A 25,208-nucleotide genomic window follows, 5' to 3' on the forward strand; every position below is an offset into this window, starting at 1 on the left:
TGAGGCAGACGTGAGGTGTCTTGAGTGGAAGCAGAGTTTCCGTTGCCCCAGGAGACCCTGTCTGTGGGAGACTTCTCGGGCCAGCCCACTCTTCCCTGGAAGGGTTTTTTCCAGACTGAACCCCGAGGGGAGCGGAGCCCCGCGCACAGCAGAGGGGGTGGGGCGCATTCTGCGAGCTGTTGGGCTGCGCTGACTCCAGGAATTTTGTTACCAGGGCTTCCTGTGTGTCAGGCTGGGTGATGGTGGCAGATTTTCCCTTTGTTTGCTGGGGTAACGGACAGGGGCCGAGAGCAAAGACCCTTAGAAACCTTTTCCTCCCGCCTCTCTGCCGCATTGTCCTTCGTAGTGAGGAAACCCACCTCTGCCTTAGCATACGCTGGAAACCTGGACTTCCACCCTCTCGAAAGGGATCTTCTGTGGCTAAAACCAGTGTCATCACTGGGAGGGACGTAGAGTGGGGGTGGGGAGCTCCATGCCTCCTTTCGCGGAGAGAGGGGCTGTCCTCTGCATTACGGGCGGCAGGCCCACCCCTCCTGGAGGTGGCCGGTCCCATTAGGCTAGTGGCACAAGCTTGAAGCAGGGAGTCAGGGGACCTGAGCGCTGGTGTGCACTCAGGCTGGCCCTCGGCATGTGGCAAACCGCAGGGACTAATATTCCAAGTCTTTTCTCCCACCACCCCCTTCCAGTATCCGCTGGTATAATTGGTGAATATCTCTGTCCGGCTCCTGGGCTGGATCCGTAGTAAGTGCTCACCGGCTGTGATGGATGGACGACAACCCAGAGCTGTCAGCACCTTCTCGCTTCCTCCCTTATGGACTTGAGGCCGGTGCCGAGCAGTCTCCTCCAACAGCCCTATCTGCCCTTACCTCCCGGAAGGAAGGGAGTTCCTTGCCAGGTATCAGATAAGGACGCGTTCCTAAAGCCACAGGGGAATCAAGCAGGGAGGAAAAGGCGAAGGCAGGTGTGGGCATTCTGTAGCCTGCTCTTGGGGTTTGCAGCGTCTCCCACGGAGGCCAGAACAGAATTGCTCAGCATGGTGCACACAGCTGTCGTTATAGACCACGGACCCCGAGACCCTGTGATGGACCCCAAGACGGGCTTCGTGTGCACAGGTGTGCTGTTGTTGTCTCTGACCCCTAACAGATGCTGGACACGTGAAAGGTGTTCACTTAAAATTAAATGAATCCCCCACCCTTTAGAAGTTTCTATGTGAGTGATTCAAAAAGTGGGATTTTGAATGACTCCAGGAGCTTGGGCAAGAGGAGCTAAGAACTCCCCCTCTTTCACGGGGCAGCACAGCCAGCCTGGTACAAATCATCTTAAGTAGGAAAGATGGGAACTGGGTCTTCTAATTTTGCATGAATATAATACACCAGGTGGGGAGCACCTGGGTGGCTCGGTCGGTTAAGCATCCGACTCTTGATTTTGGCTCAGGTCCTGATCTCACGGTTTGTGAGATAGAGCCCCGTGTCGGGCGCTGCGCGGGAGCCTGCTTGGGATTCTCTGTCTCCCTGTCTCTCTCTGCCCCTCCTCTGTGTGCACACACGCACTCTCTTTCTGTCTCTCTCTTAGAATAAATAAACATTAAAAAAACAATAATAATATGCCAGGTGAAAGGAGCCCCTGGGTGGCTCAGTCAGTTAAGCATCTGACTTCGGCTCAGGTCATGACCTTGTGAGTTTGAGCCCCGCATCCGGCGCTGTGCTGACAGCTCGGAGCCTGGAACCTGCTTCAGATTCTGTGTCTTCCTCTCTCTCTCTCTCTGCCCCTCCCCTGCTTGCACTGTGTGTCTGTCTCCAAAATAAATATTTAAAACAATTAAAAATATATACACCAGGTGAAAGATTTTACCAGTAAAGTTAATTTTCACATAAAGTTGTGCTTGCTGAGTGTACAAGATATAAAATAGGAAATCTTATTAACAGTACAAGGAGTAGAGAAATTTAATCAGTTAACATGTAGCTTCTCGGGTAAAGCTACTCTATCTGAATTTTAAGACCAATAAAAATAAACAAGTTATGAAAAATGGTTACACAGTGTGTCAGATAACTCCTTGTAGTCACAGTAATTCCAGGAAAAACAGTGTTGAAATTCGTATTCTAAATGTTTCAGAAAGAACTATAGAGTTTTAAGAAAATCCTAAAATTACTGGTAGTGGGAGTCGTTGACCAAAAGTAACAGAATATCCAGCAAAAAATGACATTACACAGTGGCAGTATTGTATCCCAAAGGTAGAAAATTCTGGAATTGGTTTCCTCACCCAGCTCCTTTCTCTCCACCATTCTCAACATTTGGGCTTCATGTCACAAGATGGCTGCCATAGCTCCAGGCATCACATCTTCAAGCAGCCATGTATAAAAGCAAAAAAGGGAAGTGTTTATTCTTCAAGTGTTTATTGGTAAGGAACATCTTTTTGGGAAGCCCTTCTCAGAGATGTAGGATGTCCCCTTACTCTCCTTGGCCAGGTTAGGTTATGTCATGCTCATGTCTAAACCCACCACTGGCAAGAAGGAGGAAACTATCACGGTAGGGCTTTTTTGTTTGTTGGTTGGTTGGTTGGTTGGTTGGTTTCAGGTGGTTTTGTTAAACTTATTTTCTGGCTTTCAGCATATACATGAACAACCTGTATACTTTGAACTTACAGATTAGGGCTGAGTGTCCCCTATGAATCTTATAGGGCAGATGAGGCCCTTTAGGCAGATGAAGCCAGATTTTAAGGGAAATTTACATTGGATGTGGACATTTATTTCTAAATCTTAAGACTAATTTCTGTGATTTTCTCTTGTCAAGGGAGTCCCCTGGAGCTAGCCATTATACTGCTAAGATAATTGAGAGCTCTCTCTAAAGAATTTTTGTTTGTTTGGTTGGTTTGGGTTTTTTTCCCCCCACCCTTTGGAGAAAGTTTTTACTTCTATTTTTTAAGCTTTTATTTTAATTCCAGTTAGTTAACATATAAACTAATATTCGTTCCAGGTGTACAACACAGCATCACAGTGGGTTTTGATCAGTCAACATTCACCCACTTCCCAGAGCACAGAACGGGTCAGCACCCAAACAAAACTCCTCCCCTGCCAGCTGGGAACAAGGGGTGTGAGGAGATGGGGGAGAGGCAGCCAACCGTGTGATTTCCGAATTATTATTTTCAACCCGACTACCCACAATGCTGATATTTTTGCTGCTTTTCACCAGACGTATCACAGTGAGATGCCGGAGATAGGATTTACTCATGATATGCCGACCGTAGCATATGTAAGACGTATTTTTTGAACCTTCAAAAAGACGCCAGATTAGTAAGCGCTTTGGTGAAACTTTAGAAACGGCATTTTTTTAAAGGCGTCCGACAAATACATGAGTACCTACTATGTGAGAGGCTCAGTCACCTGGAAACGTGAATCCAACTCAACTCAAACTTGATTTCTTTAAGCCTCTGGAAACACTGTGCATTGGAATCACAGGAGAATGACTGGGTCAGTGTCAGCACAACAGTTAAATCTTACGCTCATGACTGAACCAGTTTAGGTAGTGACGTTAAACCTCTGTCTTATAGATCTTCAGTCTGGATTGCATTTAACGAAGACTTTGCTTTTCTTTTTTCACTGTAACATTGCAAAATCACAGGATTCTAACACTGCAACATCATAGGATCTTAATTTTTTTTAATTTTTTAATTATGTATTATTATTTTTAATGTTTATTTTTATTTTTGAGAGAGACAGAGACAGAATGTGAGTGGGTTAGGGGCAGAGAGAGAGGGAGACACAGAATCCAAAGCAGGCTCCGGGCTCTGAGCCGTCAGCACAGAGCCCGACGCGGGGCTCGAACTCACGAGCTATGAGATCATGACCTGAGCTGAAGTCAGCTGCTCAACCGACTGAGCCACCCAGGCGCCCTGGATCTTAATTTTTTTTTTTTTTTTTTTTTGAGTAAACGCTATACTTACCATAAAGGCTGTATAATTTTGCATTATGGAGCATAGGAAGCCAACTAATTCCACAGGGCGAGTTTGTTTGGCTCCTGTTTATGAATATAATTTATCTGGCCACATTCAGGATTTCAAAGTTAATCTGTTTTTCTTTCGTTCCTTTGTCTCCTGTTTAGATATATTTAACAATTAGATAAGGAAGGAATAATAGCTAATGTTTGTACTTCGTTCATTGTAAGAGAAAGTGCTTTACAAGTGGTACATTTATCCCGATTAGAATTTCTTTGGGAAACTCATCTTTGTTTTATAGGTAGACATATCAAGGGGCCCCAACTGCTGTTCAGACCAGTGCATCCAGCTAGCTGCCCACTGGACCTCTCCTCCTGGGTGCCCCTCAGGTGCACCTGATCTCTCCACCACCCCATCCCCCAGTTGTACCCTCTCCCTGTGTTCCTGGTCTCTCTGAGTGGGGCCACCACACCCTGTGGCCATGCTGGTCACCTGGATGTCATTCATGACCCAGCAACAGGCAGTCACCAGCACCCGACTTGTACCTTATTATCACTGTTCCCCGAATTGGGTACTTGGCCCCATCCCCCATAGGTAGTGCACGTCTGCATCATCACCCTCCTGGGGAATTAACCCCAGCCTCTTTCTTCCTAACCACACCCATCCAAAAATGGGGGCAGAGCTGCTTGCCTCCGGTCATTCGGGGCCTCTCTCTTCCCAACAGGATAGACCACCACCTTCATGGCCTGGCAAGTAGACAAGACCCTAGGGGTCTGACCCCCTCCTCACGCAGGCCCCACCCCGGTCTCGCTAGGCCAGGAAACCCCCTGGCCACTGAAGCTTATCTGCTGTGAGGAGACCCTCCCTCCACCCTGCAGCCAGGATGTCTCAAGTGGGTTTTCCCTATGGAGATGCTACGTTTGTGCTGATTCATATGTACCTCCAAATCTCCTTGGAGACATAGAGTGCTTTTATTTTAAGTACAATTGGTCAGGGAGGTAAGTCTGAAATTGCAAAAGCAAAAAAAAAAAAAAAAAAAGGGATGAATTACGGGTCTTTCCTTCACGATGAGAATTTACAACTACTCCCATTTCACAAATGAACATACTTGGGTTTTTAATATTGAAGCACTTAAGGCTAGGGAAAGCATCCTGTTGGGATACTGAAACGTAATTGGGACGTCTCCATCAACTGTGTGCACAATGGTTATTAACACATCAAGTTCTAGATTTGCCGAGTATATTTGTGTGATTGGATTTTGAATGCATTCATGGATTTCTTTATTTGTTGAACAAAACTTCCGTATGCTGATCGTTCCCGAGAAATGAAGATGTGGCAGTTCATCGGGCCGCCCGGAGCCTTTTGGGGAGACGGGTGCGAGGCTGGCTGGCTTTATGTATTCATAGGTGCAGCACCTGCCCTTGATAAGAGTACCGAGCCCTGACCTAGTGATTCAGAAAGATCTTCGTCTGAAATCTTTCCCTTTTCTTCATATAAATCTGTTTGACTTCAGGGCTCCTGTATCAGGAATACCGAGACAAATCAACACTCCAGGAAATTGAAACCAGGAGACAACAGGATGCAGAGATACAAACCAATGCCCATGTTTCCCCGGCCAGCGAGGAGACTCCAGGAGAGGATGAGGACGAGGAGGAGGAGGATGAGCCGGCAAGCCCACCCGAGAGGAAGGCTCTGCCCCAGATCTGCCTGCTCAGTAACCCCCACTCGCGATTTAACCTCTGGCAGGATCTTCCAGAGATCCAGAGCAGCGGGGTGCTGGAAATCCTCCAGCCCGAGGAGATCAAACTGCAGGAGGTAAAGGGCTGCCGGGAAGGGAGGGGGTGGGATCTCCTTATCTCCTTTCAGAACATACAGGTGTTTTAACCAGGGGTGGGGGTGGGGGGGGGGGGCGGTGGTGAGGCTTCTTCTGTGAGGGGAGGACCTCCAGCTGGCTAACCAGAAGAGTTCCAGGCAGGGCTCAGCCATCCAGAACATGCAGGGAAATTCACATCATTTCACAGGCAACAAAAAGTCCCTCATTACCTTCCAGGAGAGCTCAGCCCAAGCCTGCATGTTCACAGCCTGGCTGTTTCATTAGAGAGCAAGGTGGCATTCTTTTGTCCCCGCCATTGCCGTCGGGTGTTTGTGGGGCACACGTGAGCGCCGATGCACTCGGTGATGCCGAGCTCGCTGGGCCCGGGAAGGAAGTCAGTCATCTGTGGTTCACCTTCACCGCGTCATTCTGGAGCCCCTGCCACCTTGCCTGGACTTGTGTGCCTTCTCTGCTTCACTTGATGGTTCAGCCAGACCTTGCCTGTGAGTTAGGCTGAGGCAGAAGCACTGGGTGGCCTAACGGTTTGTCGCAGGCAGGGAGAAATAACCCATGAAAAATTAACAGTGAGAGAAACGCGTCGCTAAGAAATCTTCGTGTTCATTTAGTTGAGCAAAGATTACTTGGGTGCAGAAAGCGCACCTGTGGTCTAGAGTCAGCAGGGCGTGGCCGGTCAGCGGTGAGGACAGAGACTGCTGGGGGGGAAATGCCGAGGATCCACGTGGGTGCTCATGGGGAATTTTAAAAGGTGGATAGAGGGGCGCCTGGGTGGCTCAGTCGGTCAAGCGGCCGACTCCGGCTCAGGTCATAATCTCGCAGTTTGTGGGTTCGAGCCCCGCGTCGGGCTCTGTGCTGACAGCTCAGAGCCTGGAGCCTGTTTCAGATTCTGTGTCTTCTGCTCTCTGACCCTCCCCTGTTCATGCTCTCTCTCTGTCTCAAAAATAAATAAACGTTAAAAAAAAAAAAAAAAAAAAGGTGGATAGATAGGTGGAGAGATTTGGGGTTTTTTTCAATCTGTTCAGTTTCATCATCTGTCTCTCACCCACACTCACGTGCCCCTTCAGGACCATACTGGAACTTGTTCCTAGATGCGGCCGGGTCTCCAGATGGCCTGCCCTGTTTAACCCCTGTGCCTTCTGCACCGGAGTCCACAGAAACATTTGTTCTTCTTGTTTATTTAAAAGGCACAAGTAACGTGTGCCCACAGCCCATGACCGGGAACAAGAGCACTCCTGACCAGAGTCCCCTAACGTGGACTCAGGCTCACAGTGTGCTTGACAGCTGCTCACAGCTGCTCAGGGAAGGTGAGGGGGCCGTTGGGGCCGGGGGGGGGGGCGGTATTTTGTGCAGAGCCGCCGGCACCCCACCCGGGAGGGTCAGGGACGATCAGGAGGGATGGATTAAAACTTGACATCCCTTGGGACTTGTGAGCAGTGACTTGTAAATGGCTGTGTCAAGAGTTTTGTTTTTTCTTATGAAACTTCTGATGTAAATAATGTGTAGGCATCCATTCCCGATGTGGCTTCTCCCCAGTTTTGCATAAAAAATACTGGAGGAGGCATAAAGAAGCCGGTCGCCCCCGTGGAAATGAAGATGTATGGGGGTACCTCCCCGGAGGCAGGGGGCGCTGGATTGAGAAAAGCAACCGTGAGGAAGGTGCCAGAACACGTGGAGAGACACCCCTCCCACCCCTGCAGCTGTCCGTCCCTCCTAGAGGCTTCCCCAGCCGCAGGCACGGTCACCATCCCTAACTAGGAATTATACAATACTATTTTGTATTTGACTTGTTTCACACAGTATTACCACCATGGGGACTTTTTTTTTTTTGGTCCCTGGAACAAGGAAAAAAGACCAATTTCTGGGTAAATATTTCTTTGTCTTACCTTGATAATTAGAGAAATAAAGATTTGAACTACTTCGGAAAGCTTAGGGATAAACTCTAGTAGAACTTATAAGCTTTCTACAACATAAGTAAAGTTAAAGCAGAGAGCACAGGGCTCTCTTTGTAATGAAAGAAAACCATATTCTTTGTAATAAAAGAAAACCATAAAAAAGCACACACACACACACACACACACACACACACACAAACCAACAACATAAAATAAGGCGGCAGAGTCCGTAGCAAACTTACCAGTTATAATAAGTGTAAATTGCTTAAATCCTCCATGGAAAGACCAAAATCTCCAATTGATTGGAAAACTAGACCCGTTACATTGTGGGACAGAGTCGAATTCAGATAAGTTAACAAAGGGAGCGAATCATCTTGTATTGTTAAAGGGATCCTTTACGCTGATGAAGGTATCGCTTTAAGTGTTTTAAAATTAAATAAGCAATTCATGAGCACGTTTTCGTTGTTCAAGAAAACACAGTGCAGACGTGTGCCGGCCTTTTCTGGGCTCCTGGCCTCTCACCGGGGGACCAGCTGTGTGTGTCTTCTCTTTCCTGTTTAAAGTGTAGTCCCAATGTCACAAAACTCTGGTTTTGGAGTTCAGACACTTACAGAGACTCGTAGGGGCAAAATCCTTACAGATGTTTGTGAGGTTTCCCCCCATACTTAGTTGTTTTATTCAACAGCAGTTTGATTTGGGTTTTGGTTTTTAGCAACTTGCTTTTTGTTGGCCTCTTAAGAGCCTTCAGCTTAATTTTCATGAAAACCGCTCCCCGTGGCCTGCAGTACAGCTGGCTTGAATGAGTGTGACGGCAAGCACGGGGGCGGGCGGCTCATAGGTGGGGAGGGAAGTGTGCAGGTGGCCTGGTGACCAAAGAGCTCAGCGGACCCCTGCACAGCTTTGCAGGGAAACAGTGCCATTGACTCAGCAAGTGGTCCCGCGGAGCTTGATTAGGAAGAGCTTCTGTGTGCATGTATGTCCGTGCTCGTGTGTCAAAGTAAAGTGCGCTCTAGGGGCACCTGGCTGGCTCAGTCAGAAGAGCATGTGACCCTTGATCTCAGGGTCTTGAGTTCGAGCCCTCTTGGGTGTAGAGATTACGTAATTAAAAGAAATGTTTTTTTTAAGTGAAAAAAGTAAAAAGTGAACAGTTTATTTTAAGGTTTTCTAAGTTCGCGTGTATGCTTTTTTTTTTTTTTTTTTAAATTCTCAAGTTAGCTAACATAGAGTGTAGTCTTGGCTTCAGGAGTAGAACCCAGTGATTCATCACTTACATATGACACCCGGTGACCATCCCAACAAGTGCCCACCTTAATGCCCAGCCCCCATTTCCCCCACCCCCTCAACCATCAGTTTGTTCTCTGTATTTAAGAGTTTCTTATGGTTTGCCTCCCTCTGTTTTTATCTTATTTTTCCTTCCCTTCCCCTATGAAAATCTGTAAAGTTTCTCAAATTCCACGTATGAGTGAAATCATGTGATATCTGTCTTCCTCTGACTTCTTTGGCTTAGCATAATATCCTCCAGTTCCATCCGTGTTGCTGCAAATGGCCAGATTTCATTCTTTTTCATCGCCGAGTAGTATTCCATTGTATGTATAAACCACATCTAATCTATTTCATCCATCACTTGATGGACATTTGGGCTCTTTCGATAATTTGGCTTCTGTTGACAGCGCCGCTGTAAACATTGGGGTAAATGTCGCCGCAAAGAACAGTTAAAATGGTGGTGGGCACTGCCAGCTTGCCATTCAAAGAGGCAAGACAGATTCTGTACCGCCCCAGGGGTGCCAGTTAGCAAACCGCAAGATGTTTGCCCCAGTCTGTTGGGTGAAAGAAATCGTACCTCGTTTTAACCCGCCTGTATCGATGACTTGTAAATTGAGCGTCTTTTCATATGTTTGTTGGCTATTTCCGTTTCCTTATCTAAGAATTGCCTGTTCTTATCCTTTGCCCATTTTTCTATTGGGGCGTTTATCCAGTAGGACCTTGGATTTCGGGTACCTTGTTCAGCGAGGGTTCCGCAAGACGAGCAAACACCTCTAATGAACTTTAACTTGACAAGTGAGCCATGTCTTGCAGTACAAGTAGGACATGATGCCACATGTCACATGATCACAACTGAGTCAGTGGTTCTTGAAATCCGCTTTGATATATGAGTGCTTTGGATTACGAGCATGTTTCCAGAGCAAATTATGCTCACAAGTCAAGGTTTTACTGTACTTCTCTTCTTGATCGATAGCAGCTTTTTGTATGTTCTGGACGTTACATTATTTTATATACATTTAAAATGTTTTCTTCTGTCGTAAAGCATAGGGGAAGTGATTTAGCATGATGGTTATGCGCACAGGCACCAGAGCCCAAATGCCTGGGTTTGAATCCCAGTTCTGCTACTCCCTAGCTGTGTGACCTTGGGCCTGTTACTTAAACTCTCTGTGCCTTTGTTTCCTTAACTGTAAAATGGAGATAATCATAGTACCTGTATCACAGGGCTGCCAGGCACATCGACTCAGTTAGGAGGATAAAGAGCCATACGGGCTGATCTCAATGGTGCCCTGCCTTCCTGCTTTGTCTGTTGTATCTTTTTTCACATAAAAATATTTTGTCATTTTTATAGGAAACCTGCCAGTCTTTTTACTGTTTTCAACCTAGTCTCCTAGATGTTCTGTCTTATGATTAGGAAATAGGAAGGCCATTCCCAAGAGGTGCACTCTACAATGAAAAGGTAATATTACAAACTATTATGAACCGGCAGCCAGACAGAGCAGAATCCATCAGAAACACTAGCAGAAGCTGACACACACAATATACTGTCTCTGTAGGGGTGGGATATACCACAGACATAAGCAATCTGAAGACAGTCATGAGGTGGGTTTAAGACATTTTTACAGATCTCTATAGTCACTCAAGGCGTGTCGCCCACTGGTAGCCTGTCTCCACGTGGAGCTACGGATCCCTTAACGCGGTTAACCCCAACGGAACATGTTGTGCGTGTAAAATACACGCCAAATTTTGAGGGCTTAGCACAAATAAAAAGAAAGCAAAGTACCTTATTAATAATTTCTATATTGCATGTTGACATAATATCCTGGATACACTAGATTAAGTAAAACAGATGAAAATTTTCCTTTTTTTTTTTTTGACCTTTTTTAATGTGGTTACTAAGAAATTTAAAATTGTATCTGAGACTGCTATTTCTTTTGGACAGCACTGCTCCTAAGAGAAGCAACCTTTTATTTTCCAGTGTCCAGAAATACCACCAAAGAGTGGCCATGTTCAACAGCCATAAGAAAAAGCTCGATGAATGTCTATTAAAATTGTACAGGCCAGAATCTCTCCGCCATAAAATGCAGTGAAACAAGAAAATAAATGTAAACAGTGTAAAAAGCTCACATCAGAAATGTTTAAATGCTCCTAACCTTTGAGATAAGAAAGTAAATCTTATAGACTTTTTCAAAGATGATGAGGAAGATGCTACATTTTTAAAAACATACGGAACGCTGCCAAAGCTGCATTTGGATAAAAATTCACAACCTTACATGCTTTCATTATTAAATAAGGAATAAATACAAAATTAACTGAACTAAGATGTCAGCTTGAGACATACGGTGGGAAACCCCCCACACAAACATACTCTTAAGGAAAGCAGATAGGGTAGAGATCAAAAGATAACGTAAAAGTTTTGAGTGAAGAATTATTTTCTAGGAAAATATAAGCTACCAAAAATTAACTCAAAAATAAAAATTTTTTAAACACCAAAATATACCAGGTAACCAAAAAAATCTACAGAAGAGATGTTGCACCCAGATGACTGAGTTGTGCCAAGTGGTCAAAGCACAGAGGAGTCCCTTGTTGCTTAGAATAGCCTAGAACGCTGCTGGCCAGCAGCATTTTCTGCAACACCGGACATGTTCTATAACTGCATCTCCAAAAGTCTCCAGTCAACATGTGACTGTTGAGCATTTGAAACCCAGTTAGTGCAACTGAGGAACCAAACGTTTAATTTTACTTAATTTAAACCAACCTCCATTTCAAGAGCTCCAGGTTGCCACTGTATTGGTCAGGACAAGTCTAGAGCAGGAATCATCCATTAGTAAAGGACTTGATAGTAAATATTTTAGGCTTTGCGGGCCATACGGCCCCTTTCACAACCACTCAGCTCTCCGTTATAATGTCATAGCCGCAGATAGACACCATGCAAAGGGATGGACATTCCAATTAAACTTTACAGTTACAGTTGGCCGGCCCATGGGCTATGGTGTGCTGACCCCTGGTCTAGAACATGGCAAAGAGGGAAATACACACATAATTTGAAAATCTTAGTAACCAAATCTGATCAGTAGTGCACACACACGTTGCAACAAATCCACTTAAACACCCCCTCTCTCCATAATCAGTAGGACCTGGAGGCATGAAATCAGGATATAGAAGAGTTGAATGTCATTCAGGTGCCTGGGTGGCTCAGTCAGTTGAGCGTCTGACTCTTGATTTCAGCTCCGGTCATGATCCCAGGATTGTGGGATTGAGTCCCTCGACCAGCTCCTTGCTGGGCTTGAAGCCTGCTTAACATTCTCTCTCCCTCTGCCTCTGCCCCTCCCCAACGTGCACACATGCATGTTCTCTCCCTCTCTCAAAAAAAAAAAAAATTTAGAAAGTGGGGGGTGGTGCCTGGGTGGCTCAGTCACTTAAGTGTTCAACTCTTGATCTCAGCTCAGGTCTTGATCTCAGGGTCGTGAGTTCAAGCCCCACACTGGGCTCTGTGCTGCCCTACTTAAAAGAATATCAAATAAATAATAAAGCAGAATCTGCTTTCTTTAAAAAAAAAAAAAAAGAAAAGTTGACTGCATCAACCAGCTGGAACTAATGACATTTATAGGACACCCCACTCAACACTAGTAGAATACAGGTTTTTTTTTTTTTTTCAAGTGCACACAGAACATTCACCAAGATGGATCATTAGCACGCTTTAAGAGATTTTAAAGAATTCAGGTCAATGAACTATTGAGACCTCATCAAGGTAAAAAGCTTCTACACAGCAAAGGAAACAATCAGCAAAACTAAAAGGCAACTGACGGGATGGGAGAAGATATTTGCAAACGACATATCAGATAAAGGGTTAGTGTCCATCTATACAGACCTTATCAAACTCAACACCCAAAAAACAAATAATCCAGTGAAGAAAGGGGCAAAAGACATGAATAGACACTTCACCAAAGAAGACAGGGTGGCCAACTGACACATGAAAAGATGCTCAACATCACTCATCATCAGGGAAATACAAATTAAAACCACAATGAGATACCACCTCACACCTGTCAGGATGGCTAACATTAACAACTCAGGCAACAACAGATGTTGGAGAGGATGTGGAGAAAGAGGATCTCTTTTGCACTGCTGGGGGGAATGCAAGCTGGTGCAGCCACTCGGGAAAACAGTATTGGGGTTCCTCAAAAAATTAAAAATAGAACTACCCTATGACCCAGCAATTGCATTACTAGGTATCTATCCAAGGGATACAGGGATGCTGTTTTAAAGGGGCACCTGCACCCCAATGTTTATAGCAGCACTATCAACAATAGCCAAAGTATGGAAAGAGCCCAAATGTCCATTGATGGTTGAATGGATAAAGAAGATGTGGTTCATATATACAATGGAGTATTACTCGGCAATCAAAAAGAATGAAATCTTGCCATTGGCAACTACATGGATGGAACTAGAGGGTATTATGCTAAGCGAAATTAGAGAAAGACAAAAATCATATGACTTCACTCATATGAGGACTTTAAGAGACAAAACAGAGGGGCGCCTGGGTGGCTCAGTCGGTTAAGCGGCCGACTTCGGCTCAGGTCATGATCTCGCAGTCCATGAGTTCGAGCCCCGCGTCGGGCTCTGTGCTGACAGCTCAGAGCCTGTTTCAGATTCTGTGTCTCCCTCTCTCTGACCCTCCCCCGTTCATGCTCTCTCTCTGTCTCAAAAATAAATAAACGTTAAAAAATAAAATTAAAAAAGAGACAAAACAGATGAACATAAGGGAAGGGAAGCAAAAACTATATAAAAACAGGGAGGGTGACAAAACATGAGACTCCTAAATATAGAGAACAAACAGAGGGTTGCTGGAGGAGTTGTGGGAGGGGAGATGGGCTAAATGGGTAAGGGGTTTAAGGAATCGACTCCTGAAATCATTGTTGCACCATGTGCTAACTAACTTGGATATAAATGATAAAAAATAAATTCTAGAAAGTAAAATAAATAAAATAATTCAGATCATACAAAGTATGTTCTCTGATTATAATAGAATAAAAATAAAAATCACATGAAGGTAACAGAAAAATCTCCAAACACAGAAGTCAAGCAGCACGTGTCCCTGAGTCAAAGAGAAAGTCTGCAGGGAAGTTAGAAACAAACTGTCCCTATCCCTGTTCACAGGTGATATGATGATTGTCTACATAGAAAATTCTAAGAAATCCACAAAGGAAAACCCTCTTAAAACTAATAATAATAGGGCTGCCTGGGTGGCTCAGTCGGTTAAGTGTCTGACTTCGGCTCAGGTCATGATCTCATGGTTCGTGAGTTCGAGCCCTGCATTAGGCTGTCTGCTGTCAGCTTGGAGCCCACTTTGGATTTTGTCACCCCCTGTCTCTGTGTCCCTCTCACTAATGCTCTCTCTCTTAAAAATAAACATTAAAAAAACCTAATAATGATACACACTAGCTAAAAAAAAAAAATACAACACCAAGTGCTGGTGTGGATGTGGGAGAACTAGAATTCATGTACATCGCTGGTAGGATTGCAAAATGGTCTGGCTGCTCTGGAGAAGAGTGAGTGGTTTCTTTTTATTTTGTTTTGTGTTTTGTTTTAGAGAGAAAGAGCACAAGTGGGGGAGGGGGCAGAGAGAGAGGGAGAATCTGAAGCAGGTGCCATACTCAACACAGAGCCTAACTCAGGGCTCTTGTAAGTGAAACAGACAGCGTAGAGCCCAGCAGTCCCAATCGTAGGTGTCTACCTAGACCAGTGTCTCAAGAGCAACATTGTGACATTTGGGGCTGGATCATTCTTTGTTGGGGGTTGGGGGGAGCTCTCCTGTGCATTGTAACACGTTTCTACCCCTAGTTGTGACAACCACAAGTGTGTCTCGATCTAGCTGAACATACCCTGGGGAGCAAAAATACTTCCTCGTTGAGAACCATTGCTCTAGACACATAAAAAACTCTAGATACATACATAAAAAACTCACATTTACGCAAAAGCCTGCACATGAAGGTTTATAGTATCTCTGTTCATAATTGCCCAAGACTTGGAACAACCCAAATATCCTTTAACAGATACGGATACCTATCCGTTGGATATGGATACAGGTGCGTACAATGGCATGCTGCTCTGTGCTAAAAACAAGATCTATTGATATGCACGGCCTAGATGAATTTCAGAGGCATCTGGCTGAGCAGAAGAAACCAGAGAGTTTCCACACTAAAGATTCCATGTGTAGGACATTCTGAGAACAACAGTTACAGTGCCAGAGACCAGATGGATGATTGCCAGGGGTGAGGGTTGGGGACGGTGTGACTAGAGCAGGATAGCACAGGGGCCCTTTGATAAAACCCTTGTGCGCCCTGGTTGCAATATTGGTTATAAGTATCTATACTTGTGTTAAAATTCACAGAACTGCGCACCCCCAAAACAGTCAATTTTACTGCATATTAATTTAAAAACTAAAATTAAAAAAAAAGGGTTGAATGTCCTCCTTCTGTTCAGCCCAACAAAATCAGCACTCTTTCCCACACTCCCCCCCCAAAATAAAACCTAGATCTGTCTCACTGTGAATTAAGGCAAAAATTTACCTAAAACACAAGAAAATCAAACCTGGGGCTACATTAAAAGAATAACATACATTGAGCACATATGCATCAATACAAAGATAGTGTCAAGTTTGGGCCAAAATGAATCATGTCAATGGGCCAGAGGAGAAGAACGTCCAGATCTTCAAAGACGTTTAAAGGGAAGTAGTCCATTTATTTCCATCTAAACAAAACTCAGGATACTGTCTGAAATGTATAAGGAATATCTTAAGTCTATATCCAAGATCACATTGAACAAAGATTTGTTGGAGGCAATAAAGGCAAGACAATGAATCTTGCTAACGCTGATGTTCTGGAAGTTCAAGCCAGGCCAACGTGACAAGGAAAGAAATAAGAGATCAAAAGCAATAAAGAAGGAAAGTCAAAGCCACTCTTACCTGCCAATGAAGGATGGCTGCCTACTTAAAAATCTTGGGGTGGGGGCGCCTAGGTGGCTCAGTCAGTTGAGTGTCTGACTTCGGCTCAGCTCATGATCTCGCAGTTCATGAGTTCGAGCCCCGTGTCGGGCTCACTGCGGTCAGCCTGTCAGTGCAAAGGGTGCCTCATATCCTCTGTCTCCCTGTTTCTGCCCCTCCCCTGTTGGCGCTCTCTCAAAAATAAATATTTAAAAAATAAAAAATAAAAATCCTGAGGGATTCAAAAGTCCTGGATCTGATAAGGCAGTTGAGGGAAATGCCTGATTCTAAGAAAAACATACAAAAGTTAGTTGTTGTTGTTGTATGTATCAGCAAAACCCAGGCTTCAATCAATTAGTAAGCTCTATCAATAAGAAAAAGATGAGTATCCCAAAGGAAAACGGACAAAACAATTCTCAGGAAAACTGCCAAGTGGCCAGTGATTAAAAAAGGAGGAAAAAAAGAAATCAACGTCACTGGTTTAATCAACGAGGTCCAAATTAAAGCAGCATTGAAGCACAGGCCTTGCAAATGGCAGAGGCTTTTAAATATATTTAAAACCTGGTGTCGGGGAGATTTTTAAATGAGTACTCTCAAACACAGCTGATAGGGAGAGTAGACCAATATTTGTACCAACCCCCTACAAGAGTATGTTTGTCCACTGTCTAGTGTTACTATTCCTAGAAATTCATCTTGAAAAATAATCAGAAACGTGCACAAATATTTATTAGGATGTTCATTCCAGCAAAAATTAGGGGAAGAATGGGGGTAAGAACCCGAAATGCCCAATCATGGGGGAATTATCTAGTAAGACAGCGTACAAAGGCAAAACATGTAAAAAACGTGTTTTAAAAGAATGAACGTGGGCGCCTGGGTGGCTCAGTCAGTAAAGCATCTGACTTCAGCTCAGGTCATGATCTCGTGGTTCACGAGTTCGAGCCCCGCGTCGGGCTCTGTGCTGACAGCTCAGAGCCTGGAGTCTGCTTCGGATTCTGTGTCTCCCTCTCTCTCTGCCCCTCCTCCACCCATGCTCTGTCTCTCTCTCTCAAAAATAAACATTTAAAAAAAGGAAAAAAACGAATGTACTAGAATTTACGACACATTAGAAAATTTTAAAAGGCCACATAGGCACCTGGATGGCTCGGTCTGTTAAGCATCTCTCTTGATAGCAGCTCAGGTTGTGATCTCATGGTTGTGAGACTGAGCCCTGCATTCGGCATGGAGCCTACTTGGGATTCTCTCTCTCCCTCCCTCTCTCTGCCCCTCCCCCACTTGTGCTGCACACCTGCTCTCTCTCTCTCTCAAAATAAATAGACATTAAAAAAATATTTTAAATAAAAAAAATCATGGTGGAACATGACATCCGTAGAATTGGCATAGGAAATAAAGATATTTAATAAATTTCATGTTTGTCATTTTCTATGGATCCGATCTGTAAACAACTAGGATGAGCTCACCGTAAATATAGTCCCGCGCAGTAGCAAATAACGCGGGCACGCAGGCTTCTGTGTGTCTTGCTCTGAGTCTTTATGGTGTGACTTTTCATATTTATTTAAAAAAATTTTTTAACGTTTCTTTATGACTGAGAGAGAGACACAGAGCATGAGTAGGGGAGGGGCAGAGAGAGAGGGAGACACAGAATCTGAAACAGGCTCCAGGCTCTGAGCCGTCAGCACAGAGCCCGACGCGGGGCTTGAACTCACGGACCGCGAGATCATGACCTGAGACAAAGTCGGTCGCTTACCCGACTGAGCCACCCAGGCGCCCTTCACGTTTATTTTAAAAAGCTGAATGTGAGTTTCTATTTTGTTAAAACGTGGCAAGGGACACCACAGGGAGACCTTCAGATTTTTTGTTCCAAATCGGTGACTTCTGCATCAGAGCTCCTCGTTTATCAGAGCAAGTCGGGCAACTCGTACCGCCAGCTCCATCTGTTGTTGGAACGTCTTTTCCTCCTTAAGCTACACAAGCAGCAGGTTGCAGTGAACTACTGTTCACACACGGAAAATACCCCGAACGATGGCCTTTTGGCAGGCCCGAGTCGTAATCAGTCATCGAGTCAGGATTTAAGAGTAAAACTGTGCGTTTCCCTGCCTTTCTAAGTAAGTAGGTAGCTGAAATTGGAAAACCCCATCTTAGGTGTCGGGTAGGATTTTCTTGGTTTTGTTTTTTGGTTTTTAAACTTATTCTGAAGCTCTTGGTTCCCACTGTCCTCCTTGGAGAGGTTTGGGAGCTCCTGTTTGAGAACACAACAGTCTGAGAAAATAATCAGACGTACATTCAAACGACAAGGTTAGGAGGGGCAGCTGTAGAGAGGGTAGGGTGTTCAACGGGGGGAGGGCAGGGGCTTCCCTGGAAAGCCGTGGAACACAGAATTGTCCTGAAAGGGAGCAAACAGGAGGGACCAGGACTGGGGAGCGGTGGGGACAGTCACTAGCAGGAGGAAACATCAGACAGCACTTGGCTCTCACCAGGCCTGACCCGCCAGAAGAATCTGGAGGGGCCGTCCGTCCCCAGCATGCACTGGGAGTGGTCACTCCTGCGGCTGGTGTGGCTTGTGTCCCCGGCGAGGGCCAGTAACCTGGCTCGGCAAAGAGATAGAAAAAGACAGAGTTGCCCCGGTCCTCAGTCTTGGTGAGCTGGGTGTGCACAGCCTGAAAAAAAGGAGCGGGAAATGATATTTTGAGTATCTCCGGGGAAACGGGGTCACACATACACTCCCAGAGGACCGCCTGCCCAGACTGGTGCTGACTGGCAGCCGGACAGCCCCAACGTGTGCAGACAGAACTTCAGCTACATCCAGCCCAGGACAAGCAGGGAGGGGACCCAGTGGCCGTCCTGTGTGGGCCTTCTGGGGCATCTGTCCAGCTCTGGTATCACTCACAACCTGAGTCTGCTCAGCCTGTGACGCTGGGGAGGTTTTTTCCTGTTTGCACAACTTAGAACTTAAATGTTTGGGTTTCGTTTTTCCAAAAGAAAACTATCCCTTTTAGAAGGAAATTGTGGGTTTTTAATATGATATCCTTCTATCAAGAAATTAAATCGTGATTGTTACTTTGCTCACCAACCCTCGTTGAATCACATATCCGTCCCCTCAGGAAAAACCTTAACAATGCAGTGGATTAGTCTCTTGTCGGTTTCGGGGCAGGGAATTTTGCCCTGTGGCCTAAGCCGGACAATAGCCACCACACAGAACATCAGTTATCTCCTGTTTTATAACAAATACCTGGAACTATTTTAACAAAGCAAGTTAGCATTTGTCATTTTTATTTTTTTTTTTTAATTTTTTTTTAACGTTTTATTTATTTTTGAGACAGAGAGAGACAGAGCATGAACAGGGGAGGGTCAGCGAGAGGGAGACACAGAATCTGAAACAGGCTCCAGGCTCTGAGCTGTCAGCACAGAGCCCGACGCGGGGCTCGAACTCACGGACCGCGAGATCGTGACCTGAGTTGAAGTTGGCCGCTTAACCGACTGAGCCACCCAGGCGCCCCTGTAGTTGTTTTTTTAACGTGGCAAAATGTTTTGAAAGTCTTTCTATATCAGCCCAAATGGAGCACCCCATTCTTTTTGTTCCTGTTGTTAGCTTTATGGGCCTCCAGTGTTTATGATGTTCTATAATTTATTTTACCCGTCCCCCATCAGTGGACATTTGCCATTAGAAACGTTGTGGATCGAGGACATTCGGCGCTGCGTTATTTAAGACTGAGAGCCACACAGTGGGTTGCTGTGGGAATTGCCAGGTGGAACCATTGAGTTAAACGTTACCTGTTTTGTAAGTTTTGGGAAGATATTGCCCAAAGGCCTTCACGCTCAGGTGGGCGGGTCCTGTTTCGGCATCACCGGTCTACGTCACCTAGTCGTTTTGTCTTGACCACGGTGCTGGACCATAAATGATACCTCGTCGTGGTTTTGATTTGCATTTCTCTTACTGTGAGTGAGGCTGCACATCTTTTCAAGAATGGAGGTTTTTATGTTTGCACCTACTTTAGTGTAAACTTTTTCACAAATTACCTTATTAACCAGGTCGCCTGGGGAAACCACAATTGGGGCTGGTGACGGGTGGGCTTTTGCCGGTGGTGTGGGGGGCGCACCAGGGCCCCCGGAGGCTGCAGGTGAGCTCGAATTTCATACGTGACGCCCAGGCCCGTAGCAACACCACGAGGTAGTTGTCGCCACGCCATGCGACGGCCGAGGCCCTGGGAACTTGCTCAGTCTCGTCCCTCCTTGAGCTTCCCACGTGGACCGGACCTCACTCCACTGGGTGGAGGCGTGGGCTCTGGAATCTGACTTCGTCCTTATCCTTGGAAGAAAGAGACACTCGGAAGGGCTTCTTCCTTCCTCGGGGCCTTTTGGGAACCACTTCTGTCCAGCTTAATGCCTGTGGGCTGTGACTTACGGTGCCAGCGGCAGAAGTGAGGGAAGCTTTGTGCTTCCAGCCGGCTCACGGGGCACCGGTCTGACAGGGTGTGGAAGCGTGTCTACCCGGAGTGGCCTCGCTGGCACGGAAGGACTCTGCCTCTGATGGAAGGGCCTGGCCGCCCCTTTCCTTTCCCTGGCTTCGGCCACACCCGCAGAGGAGACAGGGAGCGTGTGGCCGTGCGTGGACAGCTCACCCGAGTGGCCAGGGTGGTCTCGGGCCCTCGGGCCTCCGGCTCATCTTCGGGGTGTGTGGGGTGCACGGGGGCTGAGCATCGGAGCGCAGAGCCCGGCCTTCAGCAGAACGAGGTGGCCGTCACCCCCTCTGGCAGGCACGTCGTGGGACACGGAGCCGGGACCGTGGGGTCTGAACCAAAGGGTCCGTGGCTTACGTGCTCACAGTGCTGTGAGGGCCGGCGTTTCTTCCCTGTCTGCAACACTCCTGTGTCAGTTGGGGGTGGGGGTGGGGGGGTGGGGAGTTAGTCATATTTGCTTAGAACTCGCAAGCTGCGATGGCTTGACGTTTTCTTAGGAAACTTAAATTTAGCAGCAGGAAAGTGGTTTGACTTCACCCCTGAGAGAGAAGCTCCCCGTCGTCCTGATGGCGCCCTTGTTAGCGGGGCCTGGGTGGCCGTTGACGGAGTCACTCAGTGCTGGGGCCGCCGGCGAGGCTGGTGGGTTGTGCTTTCTGTGGCTCCGTCCTCTAAGGAGACCAGGCCGCCGGGACTCAGGGATGATCCCAGAGAGGCCACCAGCTTGTCTCCTGTCAGCTGCAGGCACTGGGGCACCAGGTGGGCTCTCTTCTGCGGTGGCCCAGGCTCTGATGGGCGGGTGTCCCCTGAGGGGCTTCGCTGTGAGCTTTCTCACTGTCGCTGGGCAGGTTTATGCCATTGAGTGTCCCCCAGATCACAAACACGTTGCTTATTTTGCCCCCTGCTCTGCCTGCGGCAGCGTAGAGGGGGAGCCCGGCGCTCGGAAGACCCCGGGGTTGAGTCTCAGCTCCTCAGCCGTCCAGCGGTAACTGTGGGGGCATCACCCCGCCCCTGCGTCTGCTGGTTCCTTTTGGAGACACGGCAGCTTCTGGGTGCCCTTTCCCAGGGGACCCGGGAGGATTTGGAACCAACGCTGGTCCCTCCCTGTCTCCTTCCACCTGTCCTTCCCGAGCCCGGGAGCTCCAGCTTTCACAGCCAGAGCCTCCGGCCCCGGACCAGGGTTCTGGACGGAGGGGAGGCTACGGTGAGATGTGGGGTGCCCGGGGCACTGACCTCTCCTGCTCATCCCTCTCCTGCTCCCCGTCCCTCCTCTGTGCACCTGTGATAGCTTCCTGGGCTGTTACAAGAAATTAGCACTGACTAGGTGGCTTGTCAGGGTTTGTTCGCACCCAGCTGTGGGGACCGGAAACCTGAACTCACGGTGTCCTCGGGCCTCGCTGCCTCTGCGGACTCCAGGAATCCGTCTGCCCCTACTGGCTGCTGCGTCACCCCATCCCTGCCTTGGCTTCACGTCCCTGCTTTGTCTCTGTGTCCCCTGTCCCTCTTGTGTCAAATATCTCTCTTATAAAGAGACCCGCCATTGGGTTTAGGCTCTCAGCCCAGGGTGATATCCTTGACATCCTTGTTTTAAAAAAAAATTTTTTTTAACATTTATTTGAGAGAGAGACACAGAGTGTGAGCGGGGGAGGGGCAGAGAGAGAGAGAGGGAGTCACAGAATCCGAAGCGGGCTCCAGGCTCCGAGCTGTCAGCACAGAGCCCGACGTGGGGCTCGAACTCATAAACTGGGAGCCGAAGCCGGACGCTTAACCAACTGAGCCACCCAGGCACCTCTGTGTCCTTAATATCCTTAACTTGCATCTGCAAAGGATTTTTTTCTCAAACAAGTTCACATTCATAGGTTGCCAGAGCTTAGAATATGAACACAGTTCGGGAGCGGGGACCCCACTACTCGGTCCCTCTGGGCAGCTATTGTGGAACCTGAGCCCGTCCTCGGTCAGGGAACCGCGGAAGGTGAGGATGACCCCAGGGCGGTCTCAGGAAGGTGGGTGCTTTGCTTGTGAGCAGGGGAGGAAGGTGAGCTGACATCCGAGCGCCCTCGCCGCACAGAAGCCCCACGCCGCGGAGGATGGCCCTTGGACTCTGTTGTTGTGTGCGTGGGCTCGGTGATCAGGTGACAGTCACGGTACAGAATAGGGGTGCCTCCCAAAAGTTCATTAGATTCTGGATTTCTTTCTCTTTTTCAAAATGAAAATTGCTTTATCGATTACATTTTAAAATTAAGCCACGAAGGAAATAATAGATGCTCACTTTTCAGTTTTCAGACAAGTTAAAGGGTGAAAAGATACAGGTAAACGTTGCACCCCCTGCTGATACCTGTGGTTGGCAGTTGTGGCCTTCCAGCCGTCCTCGGGGGCGTGTCAAGGTGGGCGTCCCTCTGTACCGATTTTCACATCCATTCGGCACCTGGAGACTGTGCGAGCCACCCGTCACAGCTGCTGGGGCTTTGGGGCACGGCTGACCTCTTGGGTTCGCGCGTGCTCTGTGTTTCGGGCGTCAGGCGGTCTCCGGCTTCAGTGTCACGAGCCAGGAGCGCGTGGTGTCTGTCTTTTAGGCAGAGGCGCGCTGGCCGTCGGCGTGCGGAAGTCCTTGTTCCCCGCGGCCTCGTGCACACAGGCCTGCGTCTCGCTGGGAGCGGGGTAGACGCCCTCCTGCGAGGTGAGGCCCGGGACGTGACCACCGGCTCTCCTCCTCCGTGTTTGCCCCGACGCAGGCCATGTTCGAGCTGGTCACTTCCGAGGCCTCGTACTACAAAAGCCTGAGCCTGCTCGTGTCTCACTTCATGGAGAATGAGCGTCTGAAGAAGACCCTGCACCCGTCTGAGGCGCACATCCTCTTCTCCAACGTCCTGGACGTCATGGCCGTCAGTGAGCGGTGAGCCACCGGCTCGGGTCCTTGTGGGGCCTGGCTTCCAGAACCTTCTCCTCAGCCAGGGCCCAGCTGAAACCTGTGGTGCCCTGGCTTCTCAGCTTGTGTGTGTTTGGGATGACCTATAGTAAGATATAAATGAATACGTAAACCCAGCCCTCTGCCACCTGAACGGTGCCACGGCAGGTCACGTCCCCCCGAACGGGGCTGCGGGCTCCTTCCCGTCAGCACAAGTGTCCATGAGCCCCCACAGTCAGGCAGGTCTGCGCCGGGTGTCCTGACCAGGTCCGGAGTGTCCGTGTCAGCTGCTCTTCATCCTGACTCTGGAAACCCTGGCTCGCGGGGCCCCGGGGCCCTCTGAGGGCCAGCGCAGAGCCTGGCCCTGGACTTAGGCTTTCTCTCCCCAGTTAGATGGCATTTCCAGTAATTTTTGGAACTGTGCTTACGTTTTGCCTATTTGAAGGGTGGGAGGAACTTTACTGGAGGAGGAATAAACAACCACTAATTGGTTCTTGCAAAAAAGAAAAGCATGCCAGTCGTACCATTGGGGTAGAGGATCCAGTGACCATTTTCCCTGGAGGCCACGGAGCCTGCAGCCCAAAGCGCAAAACTCAGCTTCTGGATGAGCTGATCCAGCCGTGCACGTTCAGACGTGAAGCTAAGGTGTGGCAGGAGGGGCTCCTCCAACCCCTGGGGCGCCCCGGGCGCTGCTGGCCCCCTGTGGGCCCCTGGGTGGGTCCCCCCTCCGCACTGACACCCACCTCCCGGGGGCAGCCCCACCCAGTGGGCTTGGGCACATGGTTGCCGAGAGACTTCTTGGCCTTTGCCCCCTGACCCCGTTGGGAAAGGGGTGTCTTTTTACATACGTACTGACTTCCGTTTTACCGTGGAAAATTCCAATCATGCAGAAGTAGAGACGCCAGTATAACGAGCCCACCCCTAGCCCAGCATCTAGGTTTGCCTGCGTCCCCACCCCACGCCTCCCCACCACCCACAGGATCCTTCCGAAGCAAATCCCTGTGGTCACCTCATCCGTGAACACATCAATATGTATGCAAAACATAAAGTCTCTTGCTGTCTCTTTAAAAAATAGCCCTAGTGCTGTTACGCACCTAAAAACACTGAACGTAGAATTCCTCGATGTGGCCGAACATGCCGTCGGCACAGGGATCGCGGCCCGTCGCGTTTGTTGGTTTGTCGGAGCCAGGCCCGGTGGTGGAGACGTGTCCTGAGTGTCGCCGTCCAGGCGCCCTTAACCCCAGCCACCGCCCCCCTGCAGGTTTCTCCTGGAGCTAGAGCGCCGGATGGAGGAGAACATCGTCATCTCGGACGTGTGCGACATCGTGTACCATTACGCGGCCAACCACTTCTCAGTCTACATCACCTACGTCAGCAACCAGACCTACCAGGAGAGGACCTACAAGCAGCTGCTGTGAGTGCGCCCGGCAGTGGGGCCGTGGCTCCTCCCGTGGTGCCACCGCGCTCAGTCCTTGGACCTCTGCTTTCCCGGGATGGTGCCCAAGCCTGGCACGTGTCGGGGGTTTCGGGGTCACTAGAGAAATGTCGACCCCAAGACAGTCAGCCGTGGCACCCGCTGGGCCTGTGTCCACAACGGCTAGGCTGAGTTCTGTGAGGTTTAGAGAAGAGGGTCTGAGGCCCAGAGGCCCCCTTGGGGCCCAAGAGGTCAAGAAAATGGTTTGAACCAGAGACAAAGGCAAGGACGGGGCAGGAGGAAGTCTTTGGTGGTGAGTTCATTACTAATCTGCCCAATTTTTTTTTTTTAATTTTTTTTTTCTTCTTTTGAGAGAGAGAGGTCACAAGTTAGCAAGGGGCAGAGAGAATGGGAGACAAGTAGGGCACGAGCTCACCCGATGCGGGACTCGAACGCATGAACCGTGAGATCATGACCTGAGCTGAAGTCAGATGCTTAACCGGCTGAGCCCCCCAGGCGTCCCTGATCTGCGCCCTTGT

The 25,208-nt window shown here is 48.1% G+C and overlaps 1 protein-coding gene across 2 annotated transcripts in view; it reads left to right on the top strand.

Annotated features, from left to right (window-relative positions):
- The window catches only part of NGEF (neuronal guanine nucleotide exchange factor), a 74,119-nt gene that overhangs the window by 38,764 nt on the left and 10,147 nt on the right, over positions 1–25,208 (top strand). For both annotated transcript variants that reach the window (XM_019445535.2, XM_019445536.2), the window contains 3 exons: positions 5,445–5,746; positions 23,083–23,243; positions 24,517–24,669. In XM_019445535.2, coding sequence (XP_019301080.1) covers positions 5,445–5,746; positions 23,083–23,243; positions 24,517–24,669 — 616 coding nt within the window. The remainder of the gene's footprint in view (positions 1–5,444; positions 5,747–23,082; positions 23,244–24,516; positions 24,670–25,208) is intronic.

This window comes from Panthera pardus, unplaced genomic scaffold (assembly GCF_024362965.1).
Source record: "Panthera pardus isolate Hobbes unplaced genomic scaffold, ASM2436296v1 HiC_scaffold_10, whole genome shotgun sequence".
In the NCBI taxonomy this organism is placed as follows: domain Eukaryota; kingdom Metazoa; phylum Chordata; class Mammalia; order Carnivora; family Felidae; genus Panthera; species Panthera pardus.